The following is a 15,366-nucleotide window of genomic DNA, read 5'->3' as shown; positions in this document are numbered from 1 at the left end:
TGGTCAGCAGTGTTTTTTTGCCTTGGAACTCCCAGTAGTCTCTTTTTATAATTATTATTGAATCATTAACACAAACCTTAACTGAGGCAAGTCTTTAAATTTGGTTCTGAGTTCTTTTATGACCTCCTGGATGAGTTGTCCATGCCCTTTCGGAGTAATTTCAGTAGGCCAGTTTGCAAATAATAGAAAGCCACAAGTGGCAATTCCTGGGTCCAGGCACAGGTTGTGGTTAGTGAAATTGAACTCTGCTTCATAAAAAACCTTTTTTTGTATTTATTACTCAGATTATCTTTGTCTGATATTAAAATCTGTTTAATAATTAGAAAAATTTAAAACAAAAGAAATTTGTGTGGGCGGAGGACAAATACAATTTTATTTCACTGTATTCCGAGGGAAAGGATGTGGTTAAATACTCATTATGTTAAGCTGGGTGAAACTGAAAGTCATCTTCATCTTCTAGCTCATGTTTGTTCATATTGAGGTTTGACGCATAAAAAAAGCTGCAGCATGAAGTTTGGCTTCAAAATGTTTTTGAATGATGTACCAGTTGGTACTTTTAGCAGTGTGGGCAGAGTGCCAAGTCCTGCTGAAAAATGAAATCCACATCTCCAGAAAAGTTGTCAGCAAAGAGAAGCATGAAGTGCTTTTAAGGGTCTAGTGTGAAGTTTCCACAATCAGTGATGGTTTGGAGAGACATGTCATCTGCTGGTGTTGATCCACTGTGTTTTATTAAGTTTAAGTAGATGCAAATTTCATTTTCCAGCAGGACTTGGCACACTACCAAAAGTACCAATTGGTCTTATATAATATTCTAACTTTCTGAGACACTGCTTTTTGGGTTTTTATTGGCTGTAAGCCATAATCATCAATAATTAAAATAAATAAATGCTTATCTATATATTATATGAGCTTCTCATTTTGGACTGAATTACTGAAATAAAGTAACTTTTCAATGATAATCTAATATTTTGAGATGCACTAGTATACAGGCTTCTGGTTTATGTAGTTGGTCAGCCAAGCCAACATGTTTGGTGTCCAAATTAGTTCAGCAGGATGCAGTGATGAGGCAGATGTACTCATTGGTTGGTTAGGAAGCGCAGTTTTGTTGATTTTGTTGTTTCCCAGTGGAGAAGACCCAGTCCTCTCCTGGTACAAGCGATGTTCCCACTGGCTTCCCTGGAAGTACAATTTGTTCCAATCCTGCGGCAGCAGAGTGACCTTAAACCATTTAACCAAGTACGGATTGTATCCCTTCAAAACAATTAATTTAAAACAAACACTGTTTTAAATTAAAGTTAAGTTAAAGTGTTGATTTGTTAAAACTAGCTAAGAAAAAGAAATTGTGAGAAATAAAACTTCATACATATAATCATCTCTCAGCTCAGGAACTGAAATGGGTTATATGTTTTCTATTTACAGAGTTCTGTTGGTCTAAATGATGGAAATATAAGAACTCATAAAGAAGTTATAACTAAATGCATCACTGAATATTGGCACAAAAAATAAGAAATAAAGAATACAGCTGCTCTTACCCTACATAGGAAAAAAAAATATACAGTATATATATTATTGTTTACATTTATAAACACCACTAAATATATAGACCATTGTTAAAAAAGACTATTCTTTACAATTATAGACATTAGTTTAGTTATGTTGAATTCTTTTTACATTTATAGACACATGTTTAGGCATACATGCTTTTGTTTACACTTATAAATACTTGTTAAGGCAGTTATAGACCCTGGTTTATATATGGATATAAATGTATAAAGTTGTGTTTACAGTTATAGACCCTGATTTATATATGTATATGTATGTATTGAGTTGTGATTACAGATATAGACCCTGGTTTATATATGGATATAAATGTATAAAGTTGTGTTTACAGTTATAGACCCTGGTTTATATATGGATATAAATGTATAAAGTCATACATATATATACATACATACATACATACATATATAAACCAGGGTCTAAAGCTGTAAACACAACTTTATACATTTACATCCATATATAAACCAGGGTCTATAACTGTAAACACAACTTTATACGTTTATATATAAACCAGGGTCTATAACTGTAATAGACCATGGTTTATATATGTATGTATGAATAAACGTGTTTAAAGTTATAGACCCTGGTTTACATGTTAATGTAGAAAGTTGTGTTTACAGTTACAGACCCTGGTTATATATGGATATAAATGTAGAAAGTTGTGTTTACAGTTATAGACCCTGGTTAATATATAAATGTAGAAAGTTGTGTTTACAGTTATAGACCCTGGTTTACATATAAATGTAGAAAGTTGTTTAGTTATAGACCCTGGTTCGTATATGTATATAAATGTATAACGTTGTTTTTACAGTTATAGTCCTTACAGAACATTTATATATTTATATATACAGAACAACTTTATACATTTATATACATATAGAAACCATGGTCTATAACTGTAAACGACCCTGGTTTATATATGTATATGTGTGTGTGAAGTTGTGTTTACAGTTATAGACCCTGGTTTATATAAATGTGTGTTTAAAGTTGTGTTTACAGTTATAGACCCTGTTCAGGACTTCCTGTGTTGGAGACAGACAGTGTGTTCAGGGTTGGAGAATCTTCGTCACGCGCTTGTTTACGTCGTCCCTCTGTCGCCCCCCGCGGTGTTCATTCACTGCGGCTCGCGAGGGCTGGAAAAAAAAAAGGCGCGGGGCGGTATAAGACGGCAGGATCCGGCGGGGCGCGCGCACACTGTGTTTGTCTTCTCGGTGATGGAGGCGGCGGTCCGCGCGCGCTCTGCGCTGGTGGAGCCGCGCGCTCTGCTCTGAGCCCCTGCGCGCATGGGCTCGGTCACCTCGGCGTTGGCGCGAACGCGCCCCGCGCTCCTGAAGGTGAAGGTGGGCTCGGAACCGCAGAGCGAGCGCAAGGAGAGGGAGCGCGAGGAGCACGAGCTGGAGAAGAAGGAGCACGAGCTGGGGAGCAGGAGGAAGAGGGAGCCCAGCGGTGCTGGTGAGTTGCAACCATCCAAACTGTCTCGAGCTCAAGTTTAGGAAGTTCTCTTTAAGTTCTTGGGTGGCGTTTGTGGTGTTTCCATGACTGGGTGCAATCAAATCCTCACAGCAATGTTTGAATATCCATTAAAAACCTCCTAAAGAAGGGTTTTAATATACATCCTACTGTTGAAGTAACTTCCAGTTTGTTCATTAGGTTTATCTGCTATCTATTGTGAGTTGGAACCATCCCAACATTTCAAGTTCAATCTCATGTTTGCTAGTTCTTGTTATGGTCTGAGTATTAAGATTTTATCATGGCTGAATGCAGTCACTCACAACCAATCCTCACAGCAATGTTTGAACATCCAATGAAGAGTTTTAATAAAGAACCTGCTTTTGTTGGAGTAACTTACAGTTGGTTCATTAAGTTTATCCACTTTATATAGTCCTATTCTATTGGCAGAACATGGAAGCACACTGATGGTGGTGAGTTGGAACCATCACAACTATGTCAAGCTTAGGTTTAGGAAGTTCTCTTTAAATTCTGAGTGGCGTTTGTGGTGTTACTGTGTCTGAAAATCTTTAGAGCTATGTTTGAACATCCATTCAAAGCCTTTCGGTTTTAATATATATCCTACTCCTTTGTTTGAGTAACTTCCAGTTGGTTCATCAGGTTTATCTGCTACAGATAAGATAGAGTCCTATTCTATTCTGAGTTGGAACCATTAAAAAAATCTTAAGCTTGACTTCAGGTTTAGGAAGTTCTTGTTATAGCCTTGAGTGGCGTTTGTGGTGTTTATCTTGCTTTTTTTTGGGAGTACTGATAGTTATATTCTATTGGCAGTACATTGGTGGTGAGTTGGAACAATCCCAACAATCTCAAGCTCAAGTTTAGGAAGTTTTCGTTTTTTTTGTTTTGTAGTGTTTGTGATGTTACCATGGCTGACTGCAATCAAATTATCTCAGAAAAAGCGTTTCAGAGGAGAGTTTGTCCTGCTTTTGTTGGAGTGACTTCCAGTTGGTTCATAAGGTTTATCTACTACAGATAGCCCTATTCTGTTGGCAGTACATGGAAGCACACCCTTGTAAATTTGAACCATTCCAATAATCTTGAGCTCGACTTCAAGTTTAGGAAGTTCTTGTTGTAGTCTGGATTGTGTTTGTGGTGTTCTCATGACTGAATGCAATCATATCCTCACAGCAAAGTTTTTACATTCTGAAAAAGCCTTACAGACATTAGCTCATCTTGCTTTTGTTGAAGTAACCTCCAGTTGGTTCATAAGGTTTATCTGCTACAGATATTCTGTATTCTATTTTATTGGCAGTACATGGGAGCACACCATTGGTGGAGAGTTGGAACCATCCCAACAATCTTGAGCTTGACTTTGACTTTAGGAAGTTCTTGTTATAGTCTGAGTGGTGTTTAGGATGCTATCATGACTGAATGCAATGAAATCCTCACAGCAAAATTTAAACATTGAGAGAAAGCCTTTCAGAGATGAGTTAATCCAGATTTTGTTGAAGTAACTGTTTCTCCTTCCATGGGAAGACTTTATACTAGATTTTCTTCAACTTGGAGCATGGCTGTGTGGATTTGATTGCATTAGGCATGGTGTCAGTAGATTCTTTAAATTTAGAGAGTTGGAACCATCTAACGGAACTATTTCAAGCTCAATCTCATGTTTAGCAAGTTCCTGATATAGTTTGGGTGGTGTTTGTGATTTTCTTTATGGCTGAATGCAACCAAATCCTCACTGCATGTTTGAACATTCATTGAAAACCTTCCAGAGAAGAGTTGACCCTGCTTTTGTTGGTTTACAGATGGTTAATAGAATTTATCTGCTACACATAGTCCTCCTATTCTATTGACAGATCATGGGAGCACACCATTGGTTGGAACCATCCCAACAATTAAATCCTAAATCTAAAAAAAGCCTTCCAGAGATTGGTTCATCCTGCTTTTATTTGAGTAACTGTCTCTACTGTCTTTGGAAGAGATTTTCTTCTACAAACAGCATTGCTGTGAGGATTTGATTGCATTCAGTCACTTGATCTAAAGCTAGTGATGTCATGATGTTCTCTAAGTTCTTTATGGAGTTCCACCATTCCAGGGAACCCAATTCTTCCACTGCTCCACAGCTCAGTACTGGGGTCAGTACAAGGAACCAACAATCTCAAGCTTCAGCTCAAGTTTAGCAAGTTCTCTTTATAGTCTGAGTGATGTTTGTGGTTTTATCACGACTGAATGCAATCAAATCCTCACAGCAAAGCCCTCTGCAGTGATGGTGCTCCATCCAATACTTTTGGCATGAGTTCAGGAGCTGAGAGTTGGGTTGACTGTTGACTTTACTTATGCTTTTGTCACTAAATACAATCAAATCTTCACAGTAAAGTTCCATCAAATTTTAGTAGAAAGTCTTACCTAGACAGTAGAGATAGTTACTCCAACAAAAGCAGCATGTGTTCCTTTTAATACCCTTGATCTCAGAAAAAAACAAAGAATGGATGGATTGTCTTGTCGCGTCGTGTCTTGTCATGTGGTGTCATGTCACGTCTCGCGTGTCAGGTCTCATCGTGTCGCGTCGTGCCTCGTCTTGTCGGGACTTGTCTTGTCTTGTCGTGTCTCATCTTGTCGTAACTTGTCTTTCCTTGTTGTATCGCGTCACATCTCGTCATTTTTTGTTTTGTCATGTCCTGTCATGCCACGTCTGGCCTTGTCTTGTGTCTTTTTGTGAATTGTCTTGTCTTGTCTTGTCATGTCTGTTTGTGACTTGTCTTGACTTGTCTTGTCGTGTCTTGTCTTGTCGTGTTGTTGTGCCGTGTCTTGTCTGGTCTTGTCGCGTCTCGTTGTGTTGCTTTCCATTGTGTCATGACTTGTATTGTCTTGTCTTGTTGTGTTTTATCTTGTCATTTTGTGTCGTTTTGCATCACACCTCGTCTTGTCTTGTCTTGTCGTGTTGTGTCTTGCCGTGACTTGTCTTGTCATGACTTGTCTTGTCTTGTCTTGTCTTGTTTTGTCAGGTCATGTCATGTCATGTCCTGTCTTGTCATGCCTTGTCGTGTCATGACTTGTCTTGTCGTAACTTGTCTTGTCTTGTTGTGTCTTGCCTTGTTGTGACTTGTCTTGTTATATTATGTCATGTTGTGTCTTGTCTTGTATTCTCGTGTCTTGTCTTATCCTGTTGTTTTGCATCACATCTCATCGTGTCTAGTCATGTCGTGTGGTGTCCTGCCGTGACTTGTCTTGTCTTGTTGTGTCTTGCCTTGTTGTGACTTGTCTTGTTATATTGTCATGTTGTGTCTTGTCTTGTATTCTCGTGTCTTGTCTTGTCCTGTTGTTTTGCATCACATCTCATCGTGTCTTGTCATGTCGTGTGGTGTCCTGCCGTGACTTGTCTTGTCTTGTGTTGTTGTGACATGTCTTGTTGTGTCGTGTCATGTCATGTCATGTCAGGTCATGTCTTGTCTTGTCGTGTCGCATCGCATCTCGTTGTGTCATGTCTTGTCTTGTCTTGTCGTGTCATGATTTGTCATATCACGTCACACCACATCACAATACATCACACCATGTCACCTCTGGTCTTGTCTTGTACTGTTTGCTTTCCAGAAAATGGAAAAATTTGTTTTATTTGACCTACAGGTCTTAATTTATGAAGCAGGATAGACTGCCACAGATGTTTTTAGGGTTATTTGATACCTACACTTTGTGGTGAAGCAGGTAAAGCAGATGAAGCAGGTGAAGCAGGTGTGTGTACAGTCTGGAGCTCTTATTCAGCGCTTTCCTATAAATAAATAAATACATAAAAAACCTCGTCTGCCTGCATATGATTGAGTACAGGCACGTTTTGTGACAATAAGAGAAACAAAGCAAATAAAACAGAGAAAGAGCTTGAAAGGACGTGATTGTGGTCAGTGAGGACGAGGCCGGGGAGGAATAGAGGAGCGGGGCTTTGAAGGCCAGTCTCTTCACTTCCTCAGAAAGAGCACTTTGATGGGATAATAACAGCATCGATTGATGTAAATCACAGCTCAAACCACGGACACGCACGAATCAAAGAGCGGATACGGCATGAACCGGAGAGCGCCAACTTTCAACCTGTCCACTTTATATTCCACTGCACACACCTGACCATCTACACATAGATATAGTGCACTGATATACTATTAAAACCTATGTTTGAGGTCTATATTAAATATATTATGGTAAAGCTGACCAGTGGAAACATTAACACAGTTACTGAATCATGAACAATAGATATAAAATCAATTTTAACAGTTACTCAAGTTTTTATAATATACACTAAATACTTTATAATATTAATAAAATTTGAGGCAGACACACTGAATTATTTTACAAAAAATAGTGTTTTAATAGCAGTTATTATCATAGTTATATACTTATGATTTATAATAATTATTGAATTATTTTATTTTAAATAGATACTGAATCATTTACAGTAGATACTGAACAAATGATAATTAACACTGAATTATCATAGATCTTATTATAAATTACTTTACGTATATATGTAATCCTTTATAATTCTTTATTGTAGTTTAAATTTTTAATATATAGTTATGGCATAATTTATAATATACTGAATCATTTATAGCAGTTAGTGAATCATTTCTAGCAGAGTCTGAAAATTATTTGTAATATATACTGAATTTATAGTAGTTACTGGCTTATAATACATTATTTATAGTTATATAATTATTGGATAATTTACATCACTAGTTTGTTTTATTTACTAAATACAAAATCCTAACATGCATATGAAATAATTTATTTATTACACATTACTAAATAACAATGCATTAACAAAATGTTAAGTACTATGTAATAACAGCAACAATAGGAGTGTAATAATGCTATATTAATACAATTTTAAAATGTAAAAACAAGGGTAAAAAAAGTGTGTTCTGATAATAATATTGTAATAACAAAGTACTAACACAATAGTATAACAGTGCAATAATGTTACAGTAATAACATAATATTAATATAAAAAAACAAAACAAAGGGGATAACAGTTTAATAACAAAATATACTAAAATCATGGTAATAGTATCATGACAACAGTGTAATAACACAATAGTAATAATATTGTAATAACAAAAGAGTAACAACATTGTAATAGTGTGTCTGTATTGCTGTCTGCTTATGTCATTATATAAAAAATATATATTTTTATTCTGGTATTTCCTTCAGGTATTTACTGATTCATAAATAGTGAATAGATTTTTGGCTGTTAGTAAATCATTGTATTACTTAATTTATTTATTTATTTTATTTTTTTTCTTTTTATTTTTTTAGTTCGCCACCACCCCCTCTTTGGAGGACCGATTTAGCTTTATTGTTTATTAGTGTTTATACAAAGTTTTAGGTACTGTGGGCATTGTGAGAAGAAAACAAAAAATATAATAGAAAAAAAAGTATAACAGGAGAAAGAGGTGGGGGATAGTGAAAAAAGGGGGAAGAAGAGAAAAAAAATATGTTTTTATTATTATTTTTTAAAATAATAATAATAATAATAATAATAATAATAATTGAAGCAAACAAAACAAGTTGGAAACAACAAGAGAAAAAGAGAAAAAAATACAGATTATTACATAAAAGAGACAAATATTAGTATTTGTATTAGTATTAGTATTTAATTATATATTATTTATTTATTTTTTTACCATTTTCCCCCATTCTTGTTTGATTTTATGTGGGAATAGATAGAGAGAAAAAAAGGTAGAGAGAGAGAGAGATAGTAAGGGTAGGTAATTTATTTATCTTATCTGCAACAATTAATGTATTTTAAATATATAGTTTAGAGAACCGCTGATCTACACTGTATTAGTAACTACAGGTGGTTGTAATGTTATGGCTGACTGCAGTTTAATGTAATGAATCTGACGTAGCAGGGCATGTCCTGATCTCGCTCTCGTTCAGAGGGACTCTGTTTCCGTCTGTTTTTCACTCTTTCCGTCCTCTCTCTCTCTCTCTCTCTCTCTCTCTCTCTCTCACTCTCTCTCTCTCTCTCTCACTCTCTCTTGTGCTCTCTCGCGCTCACTCTGCTCTCGCGCCGCTCACTCTCTAAAGGAAGCTCCGGCCCTCAGAGGGGGCCCGAAATATTCACCCCCGGAGTGCTTGTTCCGCCGTTGCCATGAGCGTCGGACAGTCACGGATCCTGCTGCTCTCGCCTCGGCTCTCACCTGCGGCCCCCCGGGACCCAGGGGTAGGGAGACACCAACCCACACAGCCTTAATGACATAACCAGCGGATAAGTTTAACTCTTATTTTCCAAAATAAAAGTCCTCACGACTTACAGCCGTCTGCCTTGGGATCTCACACCTAAGAGTTAAAATTGACTTTAGTTTTCCAACATAAAAGTAGGGCTGCAACAACTAATGATTAGTTTGGTATTCGACTACCAAACTAATAATATGATGATTGGTCAGCGATTATTTCTGTCATGTCCTTTATCTGTGAAAACAATAGACAATGCAACAGTTAAACATGAGATTTAAAAGACATTTAATGTCTAGATGTTGTTTAATTGTGGAAAGTACTGATATTTAGTGAGTAAATATGTAATCTGTTGTGTTTGGGCACTTTTGACCTGTATTAGTGATCTCCTATTGCGTTTCTGTCCCCAGCACTTTGTATAATGTGCTTCTGTTAAAAGTAAACGATTAGTCGACAATGAAATTTGTAGTCGACAAATTTAAATAATCGAAATTGTTGATTATATCGAATAATCGTTGCAGCCCTACATAAAAGTCACAGTGCTTCTAAATGCCATTGTTAACAGATAACCTGATGATATAAATCAAATGTGAAAAAGTATTTGCCCCCTACAGATTTCTTTTGTTTTTAATGATTTTTAATCATACTTACATTTGTCATAATAACAAACACATTTTATATGAGACAAATTTAAAATTGTTAATTGTTAAATTTCATTTATTAGAGGAAAGAATATCTATTAAAAATCAACCTGCCCCTATGTAAAAAAAACGAACTTGTTTGTGCCACCCTTCATGGCGACAACTGCAATCAAATTTTTATTTGTGATATCTGGAAACGAGTCTTTACAGAATTGTTTTAAATCAGCCACATGGGAGGGTTTTCCACCATAAACTTCCTGTTTAGGATTTTTTAAGTTCTAGGCCATTTCTATGAAGACAAACCTTCACCTTAGTTTTTTTTTTTTTTAAACCATTCAGAGGTGGACTTTTTGTTTGTGTGCTTGGGAACATTGTCCTGCTGCAGAACCCAAGTATGCCAGAGCTTGAGGTCATGAACTGATGGAAAGACATTCTCCGTTAGGATTTTCTGGTGTTCTGTTTGGTCATCAGTGTTTTTTGCCTCAGAACTCTCCCATGGAGACCATTTTCACACAGTCTCTATCTAATTATTTAAATATTAACATTGACCTTAACTGAGATGTTGTTCTATGTCTTTTGTGACCTCCTGGATGAGTTGTCCATGCCCTTTAGAGTAATTTCAGTTGGCTGGCCAGAAAGGAAGGTTTACCAGTGTTCCATGTTTTCTCCATTTGTAAATAATGGCTTCATAAATGATTTTGTAACCTTTTCCAGACTGATAGATGATCAATGACTTTGTTTTCTTCTCATCTGTTTTTGAATTTCTTCAGATCAGGGCATAATGTGTTGTTTTTTAAGATATTTTATCTGCTTCAGGTTCTATTTAAGTGATTTCCTGATTCTACAGGTCTGGCAGTAATCAGGCCTGGTTGTGGTTAGTGGTGAAGTTAAACTCAGATTTCCAAAAAGTGTAATTTATCACAGTTAATTTATGCAGGGGGTGGGGGTTAAGTTTGTCTGATATTAAAGTTTATTTGATAATCCAAAAAAAGTGTGAGCATGACAAAAAAGGAACAAAAACTAAAGACATTTTTAAGGAGGCAAGTGCTTTTTCACTGTATCTGAGACAAGCTATTCCAAATTAAAAGTCCTTAACAATGCTTCTTAATGGAATTATAGCCTAAAAACACATGGCATAATAATATGACGAAGAAACAAGCTTAAAAGTATATATTTCAAATTAAAAGTCACCAGCTAAACCATTATGTGTCTCTTTTTATACGTTCATTATAAACAGGCACAAGAAAAACTTACTGCTTCAGAGCTTAATATAAGTTCAGAGAAACTCATAGATAAACAGTGGTGGTTAGAATAAAAGTGAAATAAACTTATAACCCGTTCTGAGATCAGATCAGTGTGTGAGAGCTCTGAAACACTGAAGTGAGCAGAGAGAAGTTGTGAGCTCCAATTAGTGATACTGAAAAACTGACAAGCAAATCCTCCAGTTAAAAACACTTCACACATGGCGATGTTAGCGCTCGCAGCAGTTAGCTGCGTAGCCAATTTGTCTGGGTAAGGTTTAACATATTTCCTCTTCCTGTCTCTCCCACTTACCCAGACTGGAACCGACCACAGCGCCTGACTCCAGTTGTCAATTAGCTTCAGTCTTCAGGACGCTGTTTTCACGCTAGCGCCTTTCCTTAGCTGCTGCTTTTCTCTGGAGATTCCCTGCATTATAAAATGTCAATTTCACTTATTTTCCATTTTGTTCTCTGAGCCACTGATTTAAAAATGAATTTAAGTGCAAGTGGATCTCAGGGGATGTGAGGGTGTCAAAAACATGGAATATAAAACAGCCGTCATAATCAGTGTTATGTATTGTAATTATAAAGAGCAGACATTTAAAAAGTGGTGCCTGTGCATTTCAGAACATGTGTGGGTTTGAGATTAAGTGAAATTGGCTGATTTCCGTATTATACCTAGCAACCAGGGTTTTAGCACAAGCTAATCAGGCCGATTGACATATTATACTCAGCATCCAGGGTTTCGGCACATGCAGGACTTGGTCTTTATAAGAGGCTATTATTTAGACCAGAATCGGGTCTAGAGTCAGGCTGAATTAACCCATTGCTCGATGCTCTGTATGTAATGTGATATGAAACATACTTGGCAACCAGGATGTTGGCACATGTGGCATGAACCATTTGCCATAATGCCATAATATACTTGGGAAATGGTGTGTTTGCACAAGTGGCTATGGCTCAGTCTCATATTGTATGCGGCAACTGGAGTGTTGGCACATGCGGCTCGGACCAACTGCCATATTATTCTCGAGCAGCTCACAACATTTCCCATATTATACTCAGCAATCAGGGTGTTGGCACAAGCTTCTTGAGTTGATTCTAATATTATATTCGGTAACTGGAGTGTTAGCACATTTGGCTTGGACCAATTGCCATATTATACTTGGCAATCGGGGTGTTGGCACTAGCAGCTTAGGACATTTCCCATATTATATTCAGCAACCAGGATGTTGGCACCTTCAGCTCAGGCTGTTTCCCATATTATACTTGGCAACCAGGGTTTTGGCACAAGTGTTTTGGGCTTAATGACATATTATACAGGGCAGCCAGGATGCTGGCACAAACGATTTAGGCTGATTCTGATATTATACTTGGCAACTGGAGTGTTGGCGCATGTGGCTTGGACTATTTGCCATATTGTACTTGGGAAATGGTGTGTTTGCACAAGTAGCTTGGGCTGATTCTCATATTGTATGTTGAAGTTTAGGCACATGCGTCTCGGACCAACTGCCATATTATACTCAGCAACCATGGTGTTGTCAGAAGCAGCTTGAGTCAGTTCTAATATTATATTTAGTAACTGGAGTTTTGGCAGATGTGGCTCGGACCAACTGCCATATTATACTCAGCAACCAGGGTGTTGGCACAAGCAGCTCAGGACATTTCCCATATTATACTCAGATCGTTCCCCATATTATACTCGGCAACCGGGGTATTGGCACAAGCTTCTTGGCTTCTTGAGTCGATTCTAATATTATATTTGCTAACTGGAAGGTTGGTACATGTGGCTTGGACCAATTGCCATATTATAGTTAACAATTGGGGTGATGGCACATGCAGGATGTGAGCCAAGCATTTTGGCAGGAATCGGGCCTAGATTAAAACTGGAGTCGGGCCAGTGCAACACAGTGCACGATGCTCTGTATGTGATGTGGTATGTAATATACTAGACAACCGGGGTGTTGGAACAAGCTGATGAGTCAGTTCTCATATTTTATTCACTAACTGGAGTGTTGGCACATGTGGCTTGGACGAATTGCCATTATACAGTCAAATGTAAAAGTTTGGGCACCCCTATTAATCTTAATCATTTTTAGTTCTAAATATTTGGGTGTTTGCAACAGCCATTTCAGTTTGATATATCTAATAACTGATGGACACAGTAATATTTCAGGATTGAAATGAGGTTTATTTATATACAGAAAATGTGCAATATGCATTAAACCAAAATGTGAACGGTGCAAAAGTATGGGCACCCTTATCATTTTATTGATTTGAATACTCTGAATACTACTTTTTAATGACTTACTGAAGCACAACATTGGTTTGGTAACCTCATTGAGCTTTGAACTTCATAGCCAGGTGTATCCAATCATGAGAAAAGGTATTTAAGGTGACCAATTGCAAGTTGTTCTCCTATTTGAATCTCCTCTGAAGAGTGGCATTATGGGCTCATCAAAACAACTCTCAAATGATCTAAAAACAAAGATTGTTCAACATAGTTGTTAAGGGGAAGGATACAAAAAGTTGTCAAAAGAGATTTAACCTGTCAGTTTCCACTGTGAGGAACATAGTGAGGAAATGGAAGAGCACAAGGACAGTTCTTGTTAAGCCCAGAAGTGGCAGGCCATGAAAAATATCAGATATTCAGCCTGGACCTGGCCTGAGTGATTTTTGCGATCTGGTTAGAGACACAGTTACTCCAACAAAAGCAGGAAATCTCATTTAATACCTTTGATTTTAGAAGAAACCCTTAACGGAAATAAGCAGGTGTCCTAATGCTTTTGTTTCCCACCTAAATAAACCCTAAAAAACAAGTTGCGCCTAAATTCCCTGGCCAACTCTTCCAGAAGCCGAACAGTTTCCACTGGGTTGAAGACGGCTTTGACATTACCTTAAATGTCCCTCTAATGAGGGCGTATATTGGGAATACACGCGGTCCCCGGCTGCTCACACTCTCGTAATTACTTGGACGTGTCTCCACAGAAACAGCCGTGAGGAACAGCTTATCCGGGGCAGCTTCCCTCCTTTCCGCTCTCTCTGCGCAGACGGATCAGCCGCTAATGAGCTTGTTTATACTCTTAATGTTTGCCATCATAATCAACACAGTGTCATATGCTTTTATTGTTTTCTGACGCTCGCCAGGCCAGAGACTGAGTAGTGTTATGTGGTGTGTAAACATACGAAACTGATTTGGCTGAATTCAGTGTGAATTACTACTGCTGCCCACATATAGTGAGCAATTCCAACCTCAAAAATATATCAAGAAAAAAAGTTATTGCAGGCTTGGATTTGTTTTAAAATTAACTGTATTTTTTGCACTATAAGGTGAACCATTTTATAAGGCACACTATCAATAAACGTCTATTTCCTGGTCTATTTTCTGGTCTATTTTCACACATAAGGTGCACCAGATAAGGCAAATTTTAAGCAACAGTCTTAAGCAACATGGTTGATGCCTGAAAACTGTTTATTTGGGTGAGTAAAGCACTTCTATTTATTTATAGTAAGCTTCAATTTCCAGAATTTTAGCTCGGTTAGCAGCACCTAGCGCTAGTTAAAGCCACCCGACAGCGCTATACTGAAAAACCCTGAGTTTTCCATTAAGCCAGGCCACTATTATCTAGCAGTGCGTCCAACGTAGCTTGTTTTAACACAATAAACATGCAGGCTTAAGCCTAATATACTTGCCTCTGAACAGTGAAAGAGCTAGTGCTGCGGTTAGCGGCTAATGCTAATACTGCTTCAGCCTCGAGCCTCAGTGCTGGAGAACTAAACTGAAACTCCTGTATAACTCTGTACTTTAGCTGAGTGGCTTTACTGCTCCTTAATACCTGACTGGTAGAATTCATACATAGGATACACCAGATTACAAGGTGCACTGTTAAATTAAATTAAAATTAAAACTTAAATGAAAGAATTTTAAGTCCTTATAGTGCAAAAAATATGGTACCTAAAATCAACACAAACCAGCATCAAAACAATGTCTGTACCTGCTGTGCCAAAAAGTCATGGGTCAGCAGTATGTAAATTGATCACGAGGTGTTAGCTCAAGAGACGGCTTGGGAACGCCCACACCTAGGACACGCCCACATTTAGTAAGCCTGTCACAATAACTGAACTGATTTTTTTTGTACAGAAACAACAGATAACACTGATAAATCTTATTATAGTGTTTTTTAAACCATTTTATTCCACTGATATAATGATAATTTAATAGCATAATAATGCATAATGATAACGTATTG

The 15,366-nt window shown here is 37.4% G+C and overlaps 1 protein-coding gene across 1 annotated transcript in view; it reads left to right on the top strand.

Annotated features, from left to right (window-relative positions):
- Positions 1-2,764: 2,764 nt before the first annotated feature.
- pde1cb (phosphodiesterase 1C, calmodulin-dependent b) overlaps positions 2,765-15,366 on the top strand; it is a 175,854-nt gene continuing 163,252 nt past the window's right edge. Inside the window, exon 1 of the mRNA XM_049476575.1 lies at positions 2,765-3,012. Within this exon, the coding sequence (XP_049332532.1) occupies positions 2,844-3,012 (169 nt within the window). The 5' untranslated portion in view covers positions 2,765-2,843. The remainder of the gene's footprint in view (positions 3,013-15,366) is intronic.

This window comes from Astyanax mexicanus, chromosome 4 (assembly GCF_023375975.1).
Source record: "Astyanax mexicanus isolate ESR-SI-001 chromosome 4, AstMex3_surface, whole genome shotgun sequence".
Lineage (NCBI taxonomy): Eukaryota > Metazoa > Chordata > Actinopteri > Characiformes > Acestrorhamphidae > Astyanax > Astyanax mexicanus.
This window is presented reverse-complemented; position numbering and strand designations above follow the sequence as displayed.